The following is a 26,544-nucleotide window of genomic DNA, read 5'->3' as shown; positions in this document are numbered from 1 at the left end:
TGTCATTTTATTTTTTGCAACAATTGTAGGGGTACACTGAAGTACAGAATAACCGCTCATTTATAATGTCTACATTCTTGAATGTGTGACCGTCTACAAATGAAATTTCACATATGCGTAATTTCACATTGTAACCATGTCATTACAATGCAAAATTGTAATTCATAATTCTCAACAAACTCTTATTCAATTTTGGAGTAATTCGCAATGCCGCATCCTATTTTTATGTTAACGTATAATTGAATGTGTGATTTCAAGTTTACTCATTATTTACTTATCTTAATTAATCTTAATCAATTGTAATTATGGGAAAATTGTTTGTAATTACGAAAAATGGTGCGTAATTGTTCAAAATTGCATATAATGATGAATTTTCTATAAAAAAAAAAACATACTTAAGAAAATTATACATGTACTCATAATTGTGTGAAATTGCAAATAATTTGGGGGAATTCAACATTTTGCTATTACAATCATAATCATGCAAAATTATATGAAATTATGAATATTACCATTACAATCATCATTATCAGGCAGCAATCTTAGGTTCTCTGCAGCGAGGATTTCCTTTAACTAGGGATGCACCTCTGAAGTAATGGCAGAAATGTTCCCGGGGATTTTTGTTTAACGACTCTGGATTGATCAGTTAGAGACTTACCTCCCTTGGCTAAATATTTCATTTAGCTTGGCACTTGTATTGGCCTGAGGAAGTGGGCTTGGACCCGCGAAACGCGTTGCCGGTGCTATAATAAATCTTTTGCTTATTACAAAGATTTGTCGTCATTGAGGTAAGCTACCTCACGTTTTTGTCAATTTTAAACTGTTTTTAGATGCTTTTATCTACGATTAGGGCGCCTCTTTACAATTGTCTAGTGCATCTTGTACCCCCATACGTGTCCCGTTTGAGGGGTGGAGACAGACCATGCGTGGTGTACACCACGGTGGACACTTGTCCCCCTTTTTTTACCCTAGGAGTGTGACCACATCCAGGTCCTCGGTGACCTCCCCGAGTGGAGTCGGGTTTATTGTCTCCACCTGCTTCCTGTGGTCGGTTGCCCCTCTGCAACCTACCTTTGTGAGTAGATCTTTACTTACTACAATTACCCGATTTTATTGACGTACTGCACCATTGGGCTCCCCGTTTTGTTCCCTGTGTCTTTTTTCAGAAGGTGTCCTGACACCCACTACCCACTTTATTTCTTCCCAGGTGCTCACTCACATCGCTTATCTAAAAATCTCTACCAAAGAGAAAAATAAATGTCCCACTAAAGTTTGTTAACACCCTTTTTTTGTATATGGTTTACAATCTCAATCCCAAGGGCTCGATCAGGTGCTCAGCAATAAGAGCATTTGATATTGAGATGACCAACGGATGCCTGGCCAGTGTCTCCCCAAGTGTACAAGTGTCAACCCTTCATGCCCGTGTGCAGTGTTAAAGGCTCACCTATCTTCTGTCATTGCTCTTGGCCTTCTCTGGTGTTAGGCTTCACTACGACTGCCTGTTCCATGTGACAATGGAACATGTTGTGACATCACTACCTGCACCAAGTCACATGGTAAAGGCACTCGTGGTGATGCCGAATACTGGAGGAGGCCAGGAGTCATGCTGGAGAGGTGAGCCCCAACACTCAGCACTGGCATGGGACACACACACACATGTACTTGGGGGGCAGACGGCAGTGCTAGGATAATTTCCAATTGATTTGATACTGAAATGTATTGATCAGAGAGGGATCTATCTAAGGTCAATCTGGCCATACATGGAGTGAAATATTACCAGCTTATGACTATGGTTGGGGTTGGATTGCAAGCTCCCATGCAGGACAGTTAGAGACATGAATATGCATTTGCAAAGTGTTGTGGAAGATATCAGTGCTTTAAAAACACAAAATAATCATTTTGTAAACTAATCTATACCATTCATAATACTGTTAAAAGATCACTTCAGTCATTCCTAAGCAGAACATTTGAAATGGTTTGCCTTTTTATTTAATCCTTATATTTATCAGTATTATGCCGAAGCTATTAATATATGTTACATGCTTATGCAATTATGCTATTTGCTCAATGTTCACGCATTACTGAGAATGTAAATTCTAATGGAGGAATTGGCCTGTGCTATATGGAAAGGGATGCAGCTTAGCATTAGTCTTGAAGATTTATTAACCAATAATTTAGTAACAATAGTCATTTATTTTCAAATAAATATGTCCTATAAGTCATGTTAGTAAATCCAATTAACTTCTATATTTGCTAATGTAAGGGTAATGTCGGGCCAGTTTTTTTTATTTTAATTATTTTTTTTATGCAATATTGCAAGAGTTAATTTTTCCATTAGCTGCAATTTTTGCATGACATCTAAAAAAAAGATATATCAGAGAACTGTCTAGCAGAAATGCCAGGAAAAAAGTCTGATACTAACAAAATCCTGGTAGTTGTTTATCAGCTCAGCAACATGTATCCAGTAGTGCTGGTGATCACTAAAGAAAAAGTGCAAGGAAGAACAAAGAGCCTTACACCATAATAATTTTAAGGGTGCTGTCATGACCAGCAAGCATCCATTTTTTTTCTAAGCACCAGCTTGGATGTTTGACATTAGCACAGTAAAGCTTCATTGCACATTTGCTTCCACTGTTGGCACATTTGGCTGAGCTAATAAAAATCTGCCAGGCTACACTGCCAGTGTGTGACCAGGATAAGGGGCTATGCTTGAATGCACTATGTACATCAAAAGTCATTCATTCTTATTGTCTGTCATGGAGAACTTGAAAGTCATCAAACTCTATAAGCTCCATTTGTATGTATGTGCAGGAAATGAATAAAATCATTAAGTGACAACTCCATGGTGGTTCACAAGATTAGGCAATGAATAAGAAAACTTTATTTTTACTTTAAACTGTTTTAAATGATGTGTTCTTAAGAGGTTACAAGCTGTATACATGTTTTGACATCCAGAAACAGGAAATGTAGGTGCCCTCTAGGCACCCATGTTAGTTGTTGCTATAAAGGGATATTTGGAGTGCCAGTAAAAATACAATAAAATAGTGATATCAGTAATTAACACGGTTGCCTATGGGGGCCCACATTTCAGTGGTGCCTGAAATTTTACATTTACAATGGCAAAGGCATCATTCATATCAGTGGGTTTGTGGCAGGGACAGTAAGTGCCAGTTTCCATAACAAAGTGATGTGAATGCGGCTACCTAGCCACATCGCATCACTTCCGCCACCAGCCGCATCACTTCCTGCATCTCCCGATGTGGAAGTCAATGGAGGAGATGGGGCGTGGATGCGGCCATGCGAGAGTCTGCAGCATGCTGCAGATTCTCGGATCGCTCCGCACAACATGCACACAGTGGAAACTCTTCCATTGGCGTGCATGTGTTTCAGCATACACGCGGTGCGATGCGGCTATATAGCCGCATCACACTGCTCCTAGTGGAAACGGGCCCTTAGGGTTAAGCATGGGTGCAGGGTCAGTTAGGGTTAGGCATTGGTGGAGTTTGTCGGTTAGGGTAACACATCGGTAGAAGGAGGGTTTGAGAATAATGTTACATTTAGCATGAGTAAAACACCAGTAAAATGTACAGATATTTTACTAATCAAATTACCACTGCCCAATAGTAGAATATCAGCAATTTTAGATGGCACCCTTGATTTAGGATTAGGGATAAGCTTGAATTATCACTTAAGTAATTCTTTTCCTAAAATTTGTACTTTCACCTGACTTGAAATTTTCATGAAAATATTTAGAATTTTCACAAGATAAATATTTTTGCAAAAATGAGAGCTTTCATGAAAACATGTTTTCTCATGCCCATAGACTTCAATGAAAATGTTTATTTTCTAAAGCCTATATATTTTAGTTAATATTTTTAGAGATGAATGTAATCTGCTGTTTACAATTAAGCGAAATTATGCATAGTTTTTTTGTAATTACAGCTATATCTAATGGCGATTTGAACATTCAATTAATTTTGCGTAATTCATTCGTAATTTTGCAGTTAATAGCAAAGCGCCTATACATGCTGTTGTCGCCAAAATTGCTATGTTTGTTCAGGGTAGAGTAAAAACAAGTGAAAAAAAACAAGTGAAAACTTTTTTCTTTCAAAAAGACCTTGTAGTTTTAGAGATAATCGATTTTGAAAATGCAAAAGAAAAATGTTTTTTAATCTCAGAAATTACAGTTCTTGATTACTTTTCATACAGAAGTAACTATGATTTATCCTGAAATTTTGCATAACGATTTCACATCATAATTGCAAATTAGGATTATGCACATTTCATGCTCAACACCAAATATTTTAATCAATGAAGAAGCCGGCAGAGTCCGGCGAAATCGATCGAGGACGCCGTCCTCCACCATGAGGTCCTCCCCTCCATGCCTCCATGCTGCCTAACCGGGTGCTGTATCCTCCTCTCCACACCTCCAGCATCAGAAACTCGGCTAGTCTTTCCAGGCTCCGTCATAGCAAGTCAACACTGGTGGATACAGTAAGAGCCCTCAGGGCACCTCAGCTGCACACGCTGTTTGCATAGAGACACTGTTAATACTGCCATGCATCTTGTCTGCTTTTGCTTGATGAACTGCCAGCACTGGATGTGCCTTGCTGTTGCCTCAACCTGATTCATGCTGATATGCCACTTGATGTGCCTGTTTGCAAAGGTTCTTAGGAATTACACTGCATGTGCTATGCCATGCTATAACACAGGACTGTGCTTTGCTACACCAACATGCTATACTGAGGTGACTTGCTAACCTGATGGGACGCTGAGTACTCTACCTGTTTTGCTGGATGACTATATGCATGGTCCTCATATAATATAGGAGGCTACATGATATGAAGAAATTATTGTGTATTGGATGAATGTTCTGGAATTTATTTTTTGAACTGCTTATGGTATCTACGATTCTCCGCATGTGAGAGACTCAGTAATATTTTTCCACATCAGGTTTTTGATCTATTTTTGCAGGGCTGCGCAGCCATTAATACGTGTGCACACGATCCTTTTGCTTAGGAGGGGGAGAGCATTGGGGACGCCTGGGTGGGTACATGCATGGATGGGGTGGGGGATGGGCTACGTGGTGGGATTTTATCTTGCAGTTTTTAATAATGAGCATATGTTTGAATAAAGCTTTGTATTTTTGAATGAGACTGATTTGTATTCAGTCAGGTCTCACTCCTCCTTTACCCTATCTCATAGTTTGTGCTATTTTAATCAATGCATAAAAAATTATGGCAAAATGAAAATGGCCATATATTCACTCATCACCATTCAGGATAACAGAATGCCTATATCAAGCATGACTATTAGCAATGCCCTTATTTGTAGCACTTACCTCTCCATCTCTCGGCCACGGCCTTCCATTCTGTGTGTACTTGCTCTGATTTTGCCTCTTTTTCTGCCCTCCATCAGCAAATTTACACAGTAAAGGCTCTGGTGGAGCTGAAATGACAAGACACCAGGATATATCGTTAAAATCTTCCACCAAACACGCTCCTGCCAGTAGCGCTCTACCTCCTGCGTAGCACAAATCTTTAAAGTCAGATATTCTCTTGTTAAGATGTTATACTTTTTGTAGTTTGAGATGCTGGCAGCTTTTTTGCTGGAGTTAAAAATAATGACAATAATATGATAGCATCAGAAAGGAGATATGATGTTATCTGTAAATAAAACAATATTACAAAAACAGAATAAATAGCAGGTTCCTACTTATCAGTTTGGGGATGTTTGTTAAACTGCAGTTACATCAAAGCTAAAAAGGCACTTCTTTTTTCTCTTTTGGATAATATATGCTACTTTATTCTAACGTTAAAAACAATGCTGTGATCATAACGCAGACATATAATTTTCTAAAGAAATTTTGGTTCAAGTAAACTTAATGCGGATCCGAGATGAAAAACTAACTTTAATAAGTAACTTGTCTATATATCTTATCTAAAGTTTAGATAGTTTACACAGCATATCTAGCTGCAAACAGCTTCAATAGAATATGATTATTTCTTCCTGTGATACAATGACAGCAGCTGTGTTGTTTGTAAACATTACACAGAGGCAGGCTTATCTGTATCTTGAGCACTCAGCCTGTGAAAAAAACCTAATCCCCCGTCCTCCTCCCTCCTACCATCTGCCTCTGAAATCTCAGGCTAGTAATACCTCCCCCTCCTCCTGCCCAGACTGAGCTCCCATGAGCCCTTGCTACTGTCTGAAAGTGCCTTGGCTCTCTGAAAACCTGTGGGCGTGGCTTGTTTATTTTATAGGGAATTAGAGTATTAAAACAAAAAAGTATTTGGCTTGAGGAATGCCCTATAAACAATAGGAAAGGAACACAATTATGCAATGAGTAAAAGTTGATCTCGGATCCACTTTAAAGAGAACCTGTCAAGAAGAAATCTGAGCAATGATGCTGCTGGTTAAATTAAAGGTTGCTAGTTCTCTGGCTGCCATTCTCATCCAGTTGCGTTACTTTATAACAAATCATCAAAGCAACACAAGAATGCAGACAGTGAATTTTAAACTACCAACCATTATGCATGCTAGCTTAGTAAGTGAGTAAGGAAGCCTAAATAATCATTAAAGCCAGAGAGAATTTAACCGTTTTTAAGGTTGTCCTCAATGAGAGTCCAGGTGCCTATGGTGTGCACTGCTAGTACTCTATATAATAACACTTTGGTAGTGTATGTAGACATAGGCACTATGTAATCTAGGACATGGCATATATGTACAGAGGAATTGTGATATATATAATGTGTCTGCTAGCTGGAATAAAATATAGAAATATGTGTTAAAGAGAGACTGAGTAAATTTACACTTGTTTTTAGGTTTCCTCTGTTTTATTGAGCTGAGGAAACGGGTGAAACGTGTTGTCAATTTGGTGTGAATCATCCGAAGATACCTCTATCTATTTAAATGTTAGTGACACAGTGCATAGTATATAGAACACTGTACATTGGGCACCTCCCAAAAACCCTTTTGTTAGTATCAAAGCCAGAGGATAAGCAGGACAGCCAGGTAGGTAATGACTAATTAATAGGAATAGGAAGTGACTGAAGAATAGGAATCAGTGAAACATCTTTGATTACATATAGTGCCCATTAGGCACTAACCCCTGTGATATGCCTTCTATGATACTTACACCTATGGCAGCATACACACGCTAGATGACAAATGGCTGTTGAAGACTGCTCAAGGAGTCTCTTAAGTTCCAGCACCCTAGATCTTTAGTGACGGTGACATCCAGGGCCAGGCCGAGCCTGATCCCATTGTTATACTGTACTTCCTCCCTTCCTCATAAAAACAGACACAACAATGGGATGTATCTATATACTGATTGGGCTCGATCCTTACATGATGTGTAGCTAGCTTTAGTGTCCATTGGTTGCTTTAACTATAACAATTTATTGGGTACAGAGATAACAGGGAAGATGAATCTGTACTAGTAAATACAGATCTGAATTCCAATTGGCCAAATTTCAGTCTGCGTACAGTTGAAATGAGATTTGCATGCAAGCTGGAATTATTTGTATTTTATATATCATTTCTACCAAATAATCTGTCTGCCAAGTCTTCATTTCTGCTGCCAGCCTCCTGAAATCCTTTTTCGTAACATAAACCTGTACCCTTCATCTTGCTACCTGTAGAACCTAAGATCTGAGCTTGAAACCTGAACCTTATTTCTAATCTTGCTACCTAATTACACTTGAATTTGATATTGTAACCTGAACCAGAATTTTTGATCTAGCAAACTGTTGAACCTAAATCCTGATCTGGCATTTTGTTGTGTCCTGACCTGTATCTAGAAACCTGTTCCTATCTCAATTTACCCCTCCTAGGAGTTTAAACTTGCCTTAACTAAAAACTTGTACACAGGCTTGATGGTCCTTGGCTGAGTCAGCAGGTTGGCAGGAAATCTGTCAAGCAAGTAGCATGTGTATGGCAGCCCAGCCATGACCCCCTTAGATGTGTTTCCAGGTGCAGGCCAAGGAAATTGTTCCCTTCCTTACCCCTCCAGCTCTGTCTCAAGCTGCATGTCATCGCTCCTGCCTGTGCCCTAGCAACAGTACTCAACGCTAACCTACAGGCTTATGACGTGTCTTTATAGCACTCAGACACAAATTGTGGATGAGGGATCAAATAATAATCCCAACAATATTCATGTGTACACAACTTTTTTGTTGAACTTTGGCTTATTCCTGTACTCTGATTGCTTTCAGCCTGTGATGACTCTCAGAATTTGTGGTGGCCCTTAGCAAATAGCAACCCCTTATTGACAGTTTACTGCAGTAGATGGCTCTGTTGTTTTAGATTGTCTATAAACTTGCCCAGATATCTGGCTGCATTTTGCCTGAACGTTATCTGGCTAATGAAATTGTGGTTGCCCCTAATAACATGCTCCATCCCATCTGTTTATCCCAGTAATTAATCTTGAAGACCTGCTGAACTTGGAGTCAGACTACTTCTGCACTCTGGCCAGTAGAGCCTAGTTCCCCAAGACAATAGCTTCAACATGAAAGTTTTCATGTTAGAAAGCGTTTCTACTCAATTCTAGATAATATGTCTCTTGGGTTTTGAGACTGACACAGCTACATCATCATGTTTTGCTGAAAGTGGCACCTCATATGGAAGCATTGTGTGTTTACTGCCTGAACAGCATTAGCAAAGCATTTCAAACAATCTCTATTCCCTCGTCATATTGCCAAAGATAAGAGCACCTCGTTATTTTCTAGAGGATGGTCTTCAATCCAATTTAATATCTTTTTATAACTGCCCTCTTAGTAAACCCATTCAAAAATGCTAAACCTTCATCAATAGCTTTTTTGTCAACAGTACTTATTCAGGGGAAAAGAAAACCTTACATATATGCCTCAGTTCTCAGAGTTAAGGAAAATAATTAAAATCACTTTTACTAAGTATCTGCCAGAAATGGGGCACCTGAATCTGTAGAGGTCAACTGTATCCTCATAACCGAGAATCTGAAAATTGGCCCTTTACTAGCACTGAAGAAAAAATGCTCCTGGTGTTAGTGAAGAAATAAACGTATCAGAAGAGGTCATTCTCCAACTATTGTGACCTACTTAGTGGCTCTGGACAACATGTATGTTGTGGCTATTTATAATAAACAACTAGCTGTGAAAGCTGCTTTATTTTGCTCTCTGATTGGGTAGAGCTTCTACCCAATCAGAGCTGAGACCTTGTCCACACTCTTGGGCCTCGATTCATCATTCTCTTTGAGATAACTTTTTCCAGTTTGTTAAATTACCGAATTCGAAGTTTAGCGATTTCTAGTTGTATTCATCAAGGTTTTTCCTCATTCGGTGTGAATTCGATAACAATTCGGTAACCATTCGGTAACGTGTCGATATTTCCATTTTACAGTGGTACTTTAACACAAGGCCATAAGATTCCCATGGAATTGTGGGTAAAAGGCAGTCCTTTGAGCACTACGTAGCAACATTCTGAATAGGGCTTTACACCTGGACCAGGATTCTGAAAGTGGTTGGGACAATCCCACAATTTGATAGGAGCCTATTCTAAAACATTATAGTGCAGCTAGCAAATTAGTTAACCCTGACACTGCCTGTGTTCTCTTACAAGATGATTCAAGAGAAATGCAGATGTCCTGGTATAGCAAATAAATCTATTCTCTTACAAATTTATATGGTTGCAGACCTTATTCTTGCCCTTCTGCGCCTTTGAATCACTCTCAGCTGATACATAACCACTTCAAATGGCTCCATCTTCTCTGTCAGCAATGATCTGACAGGAATAACGACAGAGCAGTGAAGGAGATAACTAATCCTAAATGTAACGCTAAACCACGCCCACTTTCTTTTTCATGAATTGCACTTTATTCCGTTTTAGCGAATCATTACCGAATGGTTACCGAATGTTCGCTAACAGCTGTAGATAACTTTGATGAATCCTGAAATGAAGTTAACAAATTCGGTATTTTACCAAACTGTTGTTAACAAATTTGCTAAGTGTTGATGAATCGAGGCCTTAGTCTGTCATTGTGTTGTCTGTGTGAAAAGTCAGTTTTTTTTGTTGTTGTGTGAATACTTCATCCTATTACCAACTACAGAATCTGAGAGAGCTTAAACGCTTTGAGTCCTATGGGAGAAAAGCACTATAGAAATGTTGTTGTTGTAAGACACCACTATAATACTGATGTGTACTAGGGATGCTCATTTGGATGCGCAGAATTTAAAGGGCAACTGAAGTGAGTGGGATATGAAGGATGCCATCTTTATTTCCTTTTAAACAATACTCATTGCCTGACTGTCCTGCTGATCTATTTGGCTGCAGAAGTGTCTGAATCACACAAGAAACAAGCATGCAGCTAATCCAGTCAGATGTAATAATGTCAGAAACACTTGATCTGCATATGCTTGTTCAGGATCTATGGCTTAGAAGCAGAGGATCAACAGGATCAACAGGACAACCAGGTAACTAGTATTGCTTAAAAGGAAATACATATAATATCCCTCTCACTTCAGTTGTCCTTTAAATTTCCACTTTTCCCATTGGAATTCTGAAAACAGAAATCGTAAAATGGAATTTTAGCCCATTCATAGAAGCATTGGACCAATCAGAGTACACAGAATTATTTTGCAAAAATCAGATTACCACAGTAATTTTAGACCAATCACAAGAATTTGGTTTTCCAATTTCCATTTTTCTGTCATTTTTTGCATTGTCTGATGCAAAAATATTATGAATCAAATACTCCTCAGAGATTGGAAAATCACAAAAATTAAAAATTGGAAATCGGAAAAGGGAACATCAGAAATCTGAAAAACCAAAATCAGAAATTGGCAAAAATTGGAATTCCTGCAGAATCAGAAATGGGCATTTACGCATTTACGACCATCCCTACTGTATACTAGAAATCACTTTATACCACTGCCATACAGTAGAACAGATGTCATTTCAAAGCTTACACTCCTCATATGCTCTGCAAAGATTTAAAGTATTTACAAAATCCACTGTATCTGTAAAGCATATGATACACCAGAACAATACATAGTGCACAATATGCATAAACTACCATGACAAACTTCTTCTTCTTCTTCTTCTTACATCTACCTATTTTCAGATTTGAGAGTAGTAAATCAGTGAATACATAATAAGAGAAAAGAAAAAGAAACTAAAAAATCTTCTAAGTGCTGTTGCAAAATTACAGAGAACAAAGCAGCATACAACAGATGATCTTTGTTGATTGGTTTAAGACAACAGGGCTTTCATAACTATGCAGATATCATGAAGCTGTAGACGGTACCTGATAAGCCTAAATGTCACTGGCTAAAAACTTTCAAAATCATGAAATTCACAGGGACTGCATTGTTATAAGGAATACCACCTGTGTACACAAAACCTTTAAAGCATGTGCGCACATGTGCATATAAAATCAACGTAAATGCTTTTTATTCTGCAGCATGGGAGATCAGTGAAACTGCAACCTAAAAAGAAACTCTGCATATTTTATAACACTCATGATTAGTAAGAAAAAATAAAGTATGACAGGTAAATGCTGAAATTTATATAAAAAAAAGGTTTCCTTTGATTAATAAAGGTTTACTTTATTACTCATGATTAGTGCATACGTGTAATAAAGGCATCTGGAAAAAAGGTGCAGGGTATTGCTGCTCATAGATTGTCGGTAAATTTACTTCTACTACTTTCTTCTGATAGTAAAATATTGGTAATCTTTACCAGGGATGAGCAAAAACGACACCGATGCGAATTTACGCATCATAGTTCGTATCTACGCATTGTAGTTCGTATCTACGCATCGTAGTTCGTAGGTGTCGTTTCAAAACTACGCTTATGAATTTACGCATAGCGAAATACCTCTGCGCGTAGCTTACGCCCACTATGCATAGTTAACATGTGTATTGCGTAGTGAACTACGAATGCGTTACTCGCGTCTATTTTTCCACGTGCGATTGTATGCTTACAAATTTACGCATTGGAAAGAGGAATGTACGCATAGAAGAGTTCCCGGTATAAGCTCTTACAGAGTAATCAATGCGTAAAATTTTCTGCATACGGGCATAAGCATCTGCATACACTTCGCTTCGCACTACGGGTAATTGCGTATTTTAACGCGTAGTCTACAAAATGCATACGAAGCGAATATTTGATTTAGAAGCCGTACTTTGGCAAAGCGTAATTGCGTAAAACTACGCGTAGTTCCAGCATAGCGAAGTTGGCTGACTACGACCATCCCTGATCTTTACTGATATTTTCCTAGACCTCACCTAACCCTACTCTCACACAGAACCCTACCCCCACCAAGGGCAAAAATAAGATAAACAATTGTATAAATGTGACTTTTTTTAGATATCCCAGCGATCTATTTTATATTTAAACATTTACTAAGTAAATTGAATGTTTTATTGGCTCTGTTCAATGGCAGTCTATAACGTCTCCCAGAGTTTAAATACATGAACTATTGACCTTTGTCTATCTCCCCACTGCCATCAAAAGTTGTTTTTGCCAGGAAAACTTTTATGGCTATAATTTGCTTATCAGTGAGGTTTTCTTTATTCCTGACACGTTACCCACAAGACAGAAGCTGCCACTTGCTTGCCTGAAAATTAACTCTTTCAGGTAGCCAGGTTGTTAATACGTTTTGCACTAGACATATACACATTTATCACATCATGTCACATATCGCCTCGGGAACACTTTAACACCCCTGGTGGTGCCTAAACCTTAAATCTCCCCCATGGTGCTTAAACCTTAACTTCCCTTAACTTCCCCCACCGCCACAAAACCGTGATATAAGCGGAAATTGCAACTATAAATAGTGGGCACTTTGCCCGCCATTCATAGCCACAATTTCCGAGTGCACAAAATTCCATCCAGTGCAGCTAATCATTACACCACTCAAACACTGCTGCAAAACCGCTGCCATAAGCTGTAATGATAAAAGTCTGGAAATTTGGGTGTATAGAGGCACCCGATAAAATGTGGCAATAGATAGAATTTTTGGCGCCTTGAAATTGCGGCACTTTGCTATGTGTGCTCCTTTTTCCTGATTCGTAATTAGTCTCTAAATGAGATGATTAAAAAAAAAGATATAAAATATTATTTACATGCCTTATAATGTAAAATTTTAAACAAATGTATATTAAAGTTGAACTCAACTATTGAGAATATTTAATGTAAGTGATCGAGAGATCCACTGCCTGCTGAAACAGAAATCATTTCAGTCACCTTTCTTTAGTGTTAATAGGTGTTTCCTGACAACCAGCAATAATGATGTTAGTGATCTAGCATGCTCTAAACCATGTGCAATCATTATTATGTACCACTGCAGGAGGCAGCAACTCTCTTCTGTTTGACCCCCTCCCCCTCTTTCCCCATAGAGCAAAACATGTGATCAGCAAATTTGTATATAAAAAGGTTATCTCAAATTATCAAGAATTTCCTTACTTGAGGAACATGATTGCAAATGTACAATCCTTACGCTGAAGAAACAAAAATTAAAGCAAATCGATAAACTATATCATGTAAAAGGCAGTAAAACATATTTAAAGCTGCTTAAAATGTCCTAAGTCAGATCACATGCTTACCTGATCAGAGGTCTTTAGAATCAGTTAAAGGGTTATTCCACCTTAGTACTGAAATCTATAATACATATGTCATCACTATGCAAGTCATTTTATAACTGAAGGCCATTAGTAATATATTTCAGCTTCAGCCTGCAACTGGTGAAAAGGTTACACATTCATCCTCCTCCCGATGTTTATCTCATTGGTTCATGAGTCTGCATTAATAGGAAATACAGTTTATGGAATCCCTTCATAGCCTACATGGAAAAGATTTGCTCATGATTTGGGTACCAGATCATATTGTTAAGTATTGCTAGATTATCAGTGTTGTTACCAATATCCTACTATTCTCTGTCAGTCTTCTACCAGTTTTCAAGCATTACTGCTTCTCTGAGCTGTCATTTAAGTGGACCTGAACTCTTGCACAGGCCAAAAGAAAACACAGAGAAATGCACCCTGTATGCATTTAGATAGTTTAGCCTGTCTAATTCCCTCTCATCTGTGATTTAATCTCTTAGCGGTGTCAGCTGTGAGCAGCTAAATTGTAAACACAGGATGTTAACCCTATATCTGCTTACACAAAAGTAGGAAGTAAATACACTTCAGATTTATTGCAGGATTTGTATCAACTCTAACAAAGTTTTTTTTCTTTAAAGCTCATTATGCTGTTGCTTATCTTTTAAAGCAGAGAGGAAGTCCTGAATTCAGGTCTGCTTTAAATATACCCTCACCCTATTGCTTCCAACTAAAATTGAACCTGACTGTTAAACTGTATAAAACCATCACATTAACCTTACTTAAAGAGACTCTGAAGCGAGAATAAATCTCGCTTCAGAGCTCAAAGTTAGCAGGGGCACGTGTGCCCCTGCTAAACCGCCGCTATTGTGCCGCTAAACGGGGGTCCCTTCACCCCCAAACCCCCCACTGCAACACTTGGTCGCAGACTTGGTCGCTCCTGGAGGCAGGGCTACCGCCGCAGCCCTGCCTCCAGTCGCGTCTATCAGCGGCGCATCGCCGCCTCTCCCCCGCCCCTCTCAGTGAAGGAAGACTGAGAGGGGCGGGGGAGAGGCGGAGATACGCACTGACAGACGCGCGTGGGGCAGGGCTGCGGCGGTTAGCCCTGCCCCAACCAGGAAGCGCTCCCCCGCTGCACCGAGGGGATTTGGGGGATCAGGGACCCCCGTTAAGCCACGGGATGGCGGCGGTTTAGCAGGGGCACACATGCCCCTGCTATTTGTGAGGTCTGAAGCGAGATTTATTCTCGCTTCAGACTCTCTTTAAGACTAACCTGACTTAACCTCTCTTACTCCCAAGGCTGGAGATATGGATCTGTTGTCATTAGGAATGGTAATAATTCCCCTTAACTAGCACTCTGATTAGATGTTTGGTGTTAGAAATAAGAATCATTTGATTTAACCACCACTGGCTTCCTTTGATATTCAAATACTTGGTTACCTTATTCATGAGTGGAAATGACTAAATATTAAAACGCACTTGACAATGCAGGAAGATGGATCCCAGCGATGCCCCCTAACAACTATTGTTCCCCAATCCATCTTCCTGCTGGTGGATGAACACTATGTCACCCCATGACATATAACAGGCATGAAGAGTTAAAACGATCATGGCACTTTTCATGGGAGTCATCAGGGTTCTTTAATCACTTGCCGACCACGCACTCATACCGCGCGTCGGCAAAGTGGCAGCTGCAGGACCAGCGACGCAGATCTGCGTCACCGGCTGCAGGCTAATTAATAAGGCTTCCTGTCAATTCACGGCGGGGGGCTCCGTGAATAGCCTGCAGGCCGCCGATCGCGGCTTGCAGGCTAAATGTAAACACAAGCGGAAATAATCCGCTTTGTTTACATTTGTACAACGCTGCTAACAGTAGCAGCGTTGTACTGGATCAGCGATCCCCGGCCAATCAGCGGCCGGGGATCGCTGTCACATGACAGGCAGGAGCCTGTTAGAGGCTGCACAGGACAGATCCGTTCCTGTGCAGCCTCAGATCTCCGGGGAAGGGAGGGAGATCAGCCACCAGCCACACGCAGGTAGGAGTGATCAGACCCCCCCAGCACATCATCCCCCTAGTGGGGAAAAAAGGGGGGCGATCTGGTCACTCTGCCTGGTGTTTGATCTGTGCTGGGGGCTGTAGAGCCCACCAAGCACAGATCAGCAAATACAGCGCTGGTCCTTAAGGGGGGTAAAGGCTGGGTCATCAAGTGGTTAAGATCCGATCAGCTGTGATGGTCATAATCGCCGCCCATCGCCAAACATCGTTTGCATAATCTCGTGCCTGTATCCACATCTCTAGTTTGCAGAAACAAACACTCGTCGCTTAAAGCAGGATTGTCACCATAAAAATCCCATTTCAACAGCAACTGGTCTGAGTGTATTAAGTGATAAAGATGCCAATCCTGCATTCAAAACTTTCCAAATGTTTTCTGCTGTTATGGTTTGGAGTTATCACATACCAAAGAAGCACTGGCCCTTTAATTGCCATCGGCTGGCAAAACAGTTGCATGCTGGGGGGTCTTTTAATCTACAATATATTTCTCATCTTCCCTTTATTTCCCCCCTCCTTCTAATGACATAAGACAGTGCCCTTCCTAGTATAGACCTCAGTGGAAGTGTCTGAAGACTCTGGGAGAAGTGCGGGTAACGAATACACAATTAGCAAGAGGAAAAAAAGAGTGAGTTATGTCAGGATTAGCTTCATTCAAAGGTAACAAAGATGGAAACTGTCTAGAATAGGATTCTCTGCTTTTCCTTTATCATAATTCACAGGAATCATAACATGGACAGTGCAATACATCTGTTATGTAAGTAGAACTAGTATTTATCTACTTACATGTGGTTTTTTATTTCTAGGTTAGCATGGTGTAATGGATTGCGGAAACACCGCTGCGCTGTCTGACAGCGGGGCGGCTGTTTACTCGTTCAGACCAGCGGCTTCCGCACAGCAGCATGCATCTAGGTTTGTCTAAGCCTAGTAGTGCACACAGATGGAGAGCTTCGCGCGCGCTAGGAGGCAGGACCTTTATGCCAATAGGAGAGGGATCAGCTGGTCAGGACGATCAGCTGATCACAGCGCAGTGGGTGATTGGCAGAGTGGGACTGGGCGGCGCTGAGGAGCGCTGCACTATATATACTTCTTGCCTGTCAGTTGCTGGTTGTCTGCCGTTGCGAATACTAACGTGAGAGCACTCAGACCAGTCAGATCCCACAGTGTGTTTGAACCAGGAGGACCTGGGAATTCACACTTAGCCAGATTACGTTTGTGTTATATGTTGGACCAGTTCCAGGGTGTTGTGACCACGGACCTCACACCCAAGCTTAGGGATACTGTGTCATTGCTGTGTTATACTTTAGATCAGTTCCAGGGTGTTGTGACCACGGACCTCACACCCAAGCTTAGGGATACTGTGTCATTGCTGTGTTATACTTTAGACCAGTTCCAGGGTGTTGTGACCACGGACCTCACACCCAAGCTTAGGGATACTGTGTCATTGCTGTGTTATACTTTAGACCAGTTCCAGGGTGTTGTGACCAAGGACCACACACTCAAGCTTAGGAACACTGTGCTATTACTGTGTTATACTCTAGACTAGTTCCAGGGTGTCGAGACCAAGGAGCTCACACCCCAGTCGAGGATTGTTGTACTTATATGTTATGACCTTTTGCTCTGTCGACCTTTCTCTTGCTTTCTAATTCGGTACCTCTGCATATCTGCCCACCTGTTGCCAGACCCTGCTTGTACCCGGTTACCGAATCAGTCTCTCTATCTCTGTACCTGATCTGCTCGTGTGTTGCCGACCTGGCCTGCCCGACCACCCAAGCTGTCACTCTCCCTGAGTGCTCAGTCTAACTGTACTAGCAGTAACACCATTCCACCAGGTGTCAGCTGCAACCAGGACTCCCGCCCCTCAGAGAGTCCGGCCTGTTTGCAGCCAGTAGTCTCTTACCCTGGCTGCAGTACAGTTTACCATCTGGTATCCCTATCCCTGGTTACCAGGTCCTTACTATCTAGGAGATAGTTTCTGCACTGCCCAGGGCCACCTGCCCCTTAGGTGGCTCTTGGCTGAGCCGTTTACATCTCCCGCTCCTCGGGAGATAGCCTTCAGTTTATCTAGCACTTTACTCATTAGGTGTCCAGAGGTTAGTCATACTTGTATTATTGGTGATTCTGCAGATCATCCATAATCAAGTATACATCTGTATTGTTGATGATTCTGCAGATCATCAACAATCAAATTCTCTCTGGGTGCTGACACCAATCGTTACACATGGGTGTCACTTGTTCTTTAAAAGATCACTATTCGTCAGAAGAATCATGCAAATAATCGCAAGGTGGGTACGAGCCTTTAGATGACTGTGTAGTATACACCATGCACTGCAGTGCAGTGGAGACAATTTGGCTTCCACTGGTGAAGACAGATGTGTATTTTGGGCTAGAGAAAATAATGTATCTTTACTGTCGACCAGTGCTGCTCGGATACCATTTTTCACTATCTGGAAGTAATTCGGATCTAGATACCCCTCTATCCGATCTGGGTCGGATATCTGCATAAAAAATTTCCCAATCCGAATCCGGGTCGGATATCCGACCCCAGTATCCGGCCAGATACGGATATCTGGATAGAACACCGGAAGTGACCTGAAGATGACTAAAAATCCCGTCGAAGGTCTCTCTCTCTCTCACTCTCTCTCTCTCTCTCTCTTGGCCTGACTGCCTTCGAAAGGGATTTTTACCATTGAAGGTGATTTTTGCTTCTGCTCGGATACCTGAACTAACTATCCGCCCGGATTATGGATTTCAGATGGGAAATCCAAGTTTGCTTGGATAGTCTATTCGGATTTTAAAAAATATCTATTCAAAGTTCGGATATGTGGGTAGTTTGGATATCCGGAATACAGATAAGCACCACTGCTGTCAACATTTCAGGACCGTTTCTCATAGACTGATATAGACAAAGTCTCAGAAAACCCAGGAGGCATTAAATACATCAAGATGATAAAGCTTCTGGGATTAGAAGTTTTCTGTTTGAATGGCATATTCAAAAGCTGCATTGGAGCAAAACTTTCATGTAGATAAACTAAATGCAATGAAGGATCTACACTGAAAGCGACCCACAGTTACAGGAGCATGAACTGGAGAGCCATATTTCATCCTTTTATACAGGCATTCAATAGAGAAAATGATGAGGTTTATGAGTGTCATTTCAAATCCAATATAATACTAATGTCAAGGCCTGTAGCACACAGTATGCGTGGTTCATTCTGTAAGTGCATGGTAGACTCTGAGCTTCCAGGCAGATAAAGAATACTGTTCATTTACCTCATGAACTACAACAGTCTCTAGTGTTCATACTGAAGACAACTGGAAGTCAACCATTCACCATTTTATATTCCATTCCACAGCAAGGGATTCTCTGCAAATAGTTTATCACTGCTTTATACAGAAGCTCGTTTAGATTCCTTTTCATTCAATTGTATCTAGTAATTGTTCTAAACTGTTTTGCATATATTATTATTTGTATCTTGCAGTTGACCATTAGGGATGGCTGAACACATTTGCCGGCAAACAGTTCATTGCGAATTACAGCCATTCACTGTTTGTATTTTACCGTAAATTTTCACAAAAGTTTGCTTTCACATTTAACATTAAATGGCCGCCACCTTAAGTGGTTAATAGCAACACCTCCAAACATGCTATATTCACTATTTTTTTTTCAAAAAGACCTTTAGCTTTTGATAAACTCTATTTTAAAGTTACCATAGGGAAAAAAGTTTGTTCTAAATGCAGTTAAATGGCAGATAATGTATCAACCTATCACTAGTGTAAATTTACATATATCAAAAGAAAAAGCAGTGAATTTCACCCCGGAGTTTCCAGGTGGTACGTGCACAGTGCATAGCGATCACCTGGAAAGCCTGGTGGAAGTGGCAATGCTTTGTCCAGGGAATGCTATACAGCGACAATATACTGTAACTGTCTAAGGATCCCTGGCAAATTTGATTTGAAATGAATTGGCCGTTAACCTCCCCGGAAGTACAGTTCTGTCTGGAATTAGGAGTCAAAAGTGGTACAATTTTTTTCAAAAATTTTAGGGCCTCCGATTCTGTTATAACTCTCCAAAATATGTCAGAATAAAAGCCTGGTAGACATTTTACATATGAATAAAAGACTAGAACACAAATTTGTTGAATTAATTAAATTTGTGAATAAACTTTAAACATTGTGCAACTGTACAAATTAGGCAGGCAGAGAGTATTCAAAATCCAGGCAGATGTCAGTGCAGGCACCAGGCAGAGAGTAGTCAAAATCCAGGCAAAAATCGGTGCGTTTAAATAAGCTAATCTGCCATCTCTGCAATGGCAGTCAGGTGACACAGGGAAGAGATCAAATTACAACTTTTGATTATAGACAAAGGAGGAGGATAAACTCTCTCTCTATATACATGCACATACATGCATGTACGTACATACATACATACATGTACATACATGCATACATGTACATACATACATGCATGTACATACATGTACGTGCATGTACGTACGTGCATGTACGTACATGCATGCACATACATACATGTACATACATGCATGCACATACATACGTGCATGCATGTATGTATGTATGCATATATGTATATATACAGTGGGTTGCAAAAGTATTCTGCCCCCTTGAAGTTTTCCACATTTTTGTCACATTACTGCCACAAACATGCATCAATTTTATTGGAATTCCATGTGAAAGACCAATACAAAGTGGTGTACATGTGAGAAGTGGATCGAAAATCATACATCATTCCAAACATTTTTTTACAAATAAATAACTGCAAAGTGGGATGTGCGTTAATTATTCGGCCCCCTGAGACAATACTTTGTAGAACCACCTTTTACTGTGATTACAGCTGCCAGTCTTTTTAGGGTATGTCTCTACCAGCTTTGCACATCTAGAGAATGAAATCCTTGCCCATTCCTCTTTGCAAAACAGTTCCAGCTCAGTCAGATTAGATGGACAGCGTTTGTGAACAGCAGTTTTCAGATCTTGCCACAGATTCTCGATTGGATTTAGATCTGGACTTTGACTGGGCCATTCTAACACATAGATATGTTTTGTTTTAAACCATTCCATTGTTGCCCTGGCTTTATGTTTAGGGTCATTGTCCTGCTGGAAGGTGAACCTCCGCCCCAGTCTCAAGTCTTTTGCAGTCTCCAAGAGGTTTTCTTCCAAGTTTGCCCTGTATTTGGCTCCATCCTTCTTCCCATCAACTCTGACCAGCTTCCCTGTCTCTGCTGAAGAGATGCACCCCCTGAGCATGATGTTTCCACCACCATATTTGATAGTGGGGATGGTGTGTTCAGAGTGATGTGCAGTGTTAGTTTTCTGCCACACATAGCGTTTTGCATTTTGGCCAAAAAGTTCCATTTTGGTCTCATCTGACCAGAGCGCCTTCTTCCACATGGTTGCTGTGTCCCCCACATGGCTTGTGGCAAACTGCAAATGGGACTTCTTATGCTTTCGGTTAACAATGCCTTTCTTCTTGCCACTCTTCCATAAAGGCCAACTTTGTACAGTGCATGACTAATAGTTGTCCTATGGACAGAGTCTCCCACCTGAGCTGTAGATCTCTGCAGCTCGTCCAGAGTCACCATGGGCCTCTTGACTGAATTTCTGATCAGCGCTCTCCTTGTTCGGCCTGTGAGTTTAGGTGGATGGCCTTGTCTTGGTAGGTTTACAGTTGTGCCATACTCCTTCCATTTCTGAATGATCGCTTGAACAGTGCTCCGTGTGATGTTCAAGGCTTTGGAAATCTTTTTGTAGCCTAAGCCTGTTTTAAATTTCTCAATAACTTGATCCCTGACCTGTCTTGTGTGTTCTTGGGACTTCACGGTGTTGTTGCTCCCAGTATTCTCTTAGACAACCTCTGAGGCCCTCACAGAGCAGCTGTATTTGTACTGACATTAGATTATACACAGGTACACTCTATTTAGTCATTAGCACTCATCAGGCAGTGTCTATAGGCAACTGACTGCACTCAGATCAAAGGGGGCCGTATAATTATGCACACACCACTTTGCAGTTAACTATTTGTAAAACATGTTTGGAATCATGTATGATTTTCGCTCCACTTCTCACGTGTACATCACTTTGCATTGGTCTTTCATGCGGAACTCCAATAAAATTGATTCATGTTTGTGGCAGTAATATGACAAAATGTGGAAAAATGTAAGGGGGCTGAATACTTTTGCAACCCACTGTATATATATATATATATATATATATATATATATATATATATATATATATATATATATATATATATATATATATATATATATTATACACACACACAAATGGGCTCTCTTCACTATGTGGACATCTTTAGGTCCACTTTTAAAAATTAGCGCCGCTCCCGCCACGTGACGTCACGCCATCACCGCCGTTCTGGTTGGCCTTCAGGTCCCCATAAGAATAGCGGGGATATGGGGATCCTGGCGGCCGGACAAGTGCAGCTGCTGCTGTGGGGAGAGGGGCAGGAGTCCCTGGACAGCGACAGAGGGACTCCTGCCTGGAGGTAAACATGCTGCCGCCGCTGCTCCTGATCACATGGGCCACCGGGTCCCCGCAAGATTACCGGGGATATGGGGATCCCGGTGGCAACACAATGCGTGCAGGACTGCTGCTAGCAGGCAGACAGCTCTTTACACTTTACACTGCCCCAACCTGAGCTCAGGGTTACCGCTCATTGCTGTCTTCTCCTACCCCAAGCTCAGGTCGGGGTTACCACCAGGGAGCTAAAAGGATAATTTAAAAAAAATGATTTGGGGTCCCCCTGCCAAGCCTCTCTAACCCCTTACAACACATGCAGGCTGGCATAGCTAAAATACGAAGCAAGAACCGTGTGGGGCTTTGCTCCCTGAGTATAAAGCTTGGCTGCGGCTGCTCTGCACTCTACTCTGCAAAATCTAGGGGGGAGGACATTTTGTTGCTGCACACATGCTGGGAGTGGAAGCACAAACAAAACACCATAAGGGTGGGGAAGTAAACACAAAACACCATGTGGAAAAGGGACACATTTTGCAAGGGGGAGGGGGTAGAGTTGGCAAAGTTTCTCCCCTCATCCCAGGTTTGCAAAGAAATGTGATTTCCCTTTCAGTCAGATGTAGAAATTCATGGCTGCCTACAAAGTTAAATGGAAATATATTTTTAATAGCATTACATTACAAAAACTCTTGTGGAGCACCAATAGATGTTTTTAGTAATTTTCATTTAAAGTGTAGTTTTATTTTAAGATGAGTTATGGAAGATGTGCAGTTGTGCACAGTTTCTTGAACAAGCCCGATATGCTGCCTGTGAAATTAAGTCTTTCGTGTTCTCTGGTGGTCAGAGTGAAGGACACTAGTACTTTACTGTGGAATGATGCAACTTTATGAAGCCCGAAATTGGTCTCTGGTTGTGGTTGTTTTTTTTGAAAGAGCTTATAGCCTGTTTATTTGCAAATTAGGATTTGGAATAACTGCTTACACTGGAGTCTTTATCTATAAGCTCATGAGTACTGCTTGCGGTGTATTTCCTGAAAGACGCAGTGAATTCTCAGGCTACCATAGCAGGTACAATTTTGTTGATGTTAGTGGAAATATGTAACAATATTTTACTGGAACATGATGTACAATAAATCCTTTAAGGCCCATTTCCACTAGCATACTTGTATTACATTTCGCATACGTTTTTCTGTATGCAGATTTCCATGCTTTTTATCCAAATTTTAATGCATTTTGTATACGCTAACAATCAATACATGGGAAACTGATGCATCCTGCTAAAATCTTCAGCATGCAATCCATCATTTTTCCAAAACACATTGCACTGGAAATTTGCATTCAATGGAAATGATTACATTGACATGCATTGGTTTCAGTTTTGAAGCAGCAAAAACTGCAATATGAATTTGTGTGTAGTGGAAACCTTAGGGACTTTTTTAATATGTATGTCATGAGAGCATATTATTGTTATTTTCATAAATAAAGGTTTGTAATTATTGATATATTGTATAAAAAAAAAACCTAAACAGAACAAAAAATACACCTTTATTTTCAAATAAAATATTATCGCCATACATTGTACTAGTGACATAATTTAAATTTTGTAATAAGCAGGAAAAATAGGCAAATGAAATGTGTGGATTTTATCTACAATAGCACATTTTATTTTTATACAATAATGGCTGAAAACTGAGAAATTATTATTTTTTTTCACATTTTTTTCTTGTTCATCCTTGTAAAATGCATATAAAGACTAGTTTGTCCTGCAAAAAATATATAGATAATCTCAGTGTGATATTTAGTGATATAGTTATTATTAGTGGTGAATGAATGGGAGGAGTGTGATGTGAAAATTGCTGTAGTTTTTAAAGGTAAATAACCTGTGGTAGGGAAGTGGTTAATGAGAAATTCTAGAAAGTTTACAATTTTCACAGAAACCCAAAGCAAGTATTGTATGTATATTGGCATAACCTTTGAGTTAGGCACTGGATGTAGCCTATAGTAAAAACATCAATACATATTTTCCTATTGACTTATTTGTCACCATTCACACAATGAACCTACCTGCTAATGCCTAACACTAACCCCCGACACCCAACTACTAGCTGTTCGGCTACAAATATCCAGTTGGCTACTATGATCAGCTAACTCATAGCCTTGGGGCCATATAGCCACAATTACTATTGCTGGTCTCTAATGTGGCTACAAACGTGGGTGCACAAAAAATCTGCAAATGAACTGCTTTTACCTAAAGCACGAAAGTTAAATTGCATCAGGAATGGTTTAAAGTAACTGTGAAAAATAAATAAAGTGATCAAATAAACACTTGCTTGCATTGAAATAAACCTATATAAGGCTTTCTTGGACTGTAGTGAATATAAGTGTATGAGTAGTATTGACATTTGATCACAACATTGTAAGATCTGGAGTCCTGTCCACCTTCTCTGTAATCCCCCCCCCCCCCTTCTTTGGTATCAGTTGGAAAGGGCTCCAGAACCATCTGTGTAAAAAGGGTTCCGCGTTAAACTTCAATCCCTGCTGATTGGAGGGAAGGGACGCAGGCAAGGAGCGGCGATCTAGAGGAGGCGGGGGAGCGGTGGAGAATGACAGTTTACATGTAAACAGCTTGCTAGCAACACGCTGCATGTCGCTAGAATGGCATTTTTATTTTGGGGGCACAGCAGAATGCGGGGGGGGGGAGGGGGCTGGAGGGGAACTGTATAGTAACAGAAGTTGGGCATTATATGCAGACCCAGCCTCTGTGTGCTAATAAAACTTAAACTGATTGATAATGGTGTGTGTGCTCTCATGTGTACAGAAACAAGACAACTATCTGCTCTGCATGTTTAGTTCTGTCTTGGAAGTGAGAGTTTCTCTGCAAACAGGAGACTAGACTCTTCAGAAGGGCGGGGCTAATAGGGGAATTAACAGAGCTAGGAGAGAAAATCAGACCTGACTACTATGCTATGGTTAAATTGGAATACAGTTTTCAGCTGGCTGGATTAGGAAGAGGAAAGCCTTTGCCCGGTAACATACTGCAGCAATACTTTTAGCAAACACTTCTTTTCTCAGTATATGTGGATCCACTATAATGTCCCTATAAGTGTTAAAAATCTAGGTCTGAAGATTGAACTAGCTCACTGCATATATGGATGCCTTTTACATTTATTCCCTTCAGCTTCAAAGTAAATCTTCTCTTCTGTCAGGAATGTTTTTCACAGGCAAACATAACTTTTATGATCCCTTATTAGTTATCAGGGAGGATTACATTGCTAAGTTCATGGACTGCAGACAGACTCTGATTTATGGGACTGTTTTATTATCTCTTCAGCTAAGGCCACGCTATGCTGGATGCACAGTGGTGTGTTCACAATGTATCCTGTGCAGATAAGCTGTGCCTCTCGTGGTTTCCATTGCATGCCCATCACATAATTTCTCCCCACTGCACACCCTTGTATCTCTGTTCTAGTACGGTTCACTGCTGCTCATGTCTAGAGCAGATAGATTTAAGCCTAGGCCACCTAAGCCATGGCCTAGGACACCACAGGATAAAGAGCGGGTGGACAGCAGGCTATACTAGAGAAGGGGGAAGGGTCACCTGGCTACCTATACTGGAGGGAGAGGGGTCATCAGGCTAACTATATGGAAAGGGGGAGGGATGATCAGGCTACCTATACTGAAGGGGGCGGCTGCTGACAGTGGCCTTGGGTAGTAAAGAGAACAAATCCAGCCCTGCTCATGTCCGCCACCACTTATGTCTGCAATACTGATGGGAGCCTGGGACTTGAAGAAAGCAATAGAAATCCTCCCTCCCCAATGGTGGACCAATGAGAGTGATCCATGTGGAAGGAGGGTTCCTGTTGGTCTTTTAACAATGGGATTTCCTCATAATTTGCATTTTTAGGCAATAATCTCTCTTGTGCATACCTATTTATTAATTTATCTCAAGACAAATATTGACATAGAAAACTAATAAAAAGTGTTTGTTCATCACACTGGCTAAGACCTGCTTTCAAATGGTTTGAAGGTTCCAAGTGTCTATCAAAATACAGCTAATTTTCTCTCCAAAGGACGACTATTTTCTCTCCCATTTTGAATACATTTTGGGTGAGCCAGCCAGTCGCACGTTTTTACACGGTGTGACAAGCCTTTTTTTTTGTTAAATAACTGATACCATTGAATCAGAGTAAGAAGGGGAAACTGCTTAATTTTCTATATCTATATATCTATATCTATACAACAAACCCATTAGTTCTTCATCTAGCAGTGATTATTAAATTTCACTTACACATTAAATAAAGGCTTGTGTCCTGCTTTATGCTGAGCAGGTCATAGTATTTTGGACTTGCTGGTGAATGACTGTTATAGTAGTGAATAGTGAAAAGGACTAAAGGAGTGCTCATTTGTTTTGAGTGAGAACTGCTTG

The 26,544-nt window shown here is 40.6% G+C and overlaps 1 protein-coding gene across 7 annotated transcripts in view; it reads right to left on the bottom strand.

Moving 5' to 3' along the window:
- Nucleotides 1-26,544, bottom strand: part of RBMS3 (RNA binding motif single stranded interacting protein 3) — an 876,931-nt gene that overhangs the window by 77,552 nt on the left and 772,835 nt on the right. For all 7 annotated transcript variants that reach the window (XM_068234458.1, XM_068234461.1, XM_068234460.1 and 4 more), the window contains one exon: nt 5,342-5,448. In XM_068234458.1, coding sequence (XP_068090559.1) covers nt 5,342-5,448 — 107 coding nt within the window. The remainder of the gene's footprint in view (nt 1-5,341; nt 5,449-26,544) is intronic.

This window comes from Hyperolius riggenbachi, chromosome 5 (assembly GCF_040937935.1).
Source record: "Hyperolius riggenbachi isolate aHypRig1 chromosome 5, aHypRig1.pri, whole genome shotgun sequence".
NCBI lineage: Eukaryota > Metazoa > Chordata > Amphibia > Anura > Hyperoliidae > Hyperolius > Hyperolius riggenbachi.
This window is presented reverse-complemented; position numbering and strand designations above follow the sequence as displayed.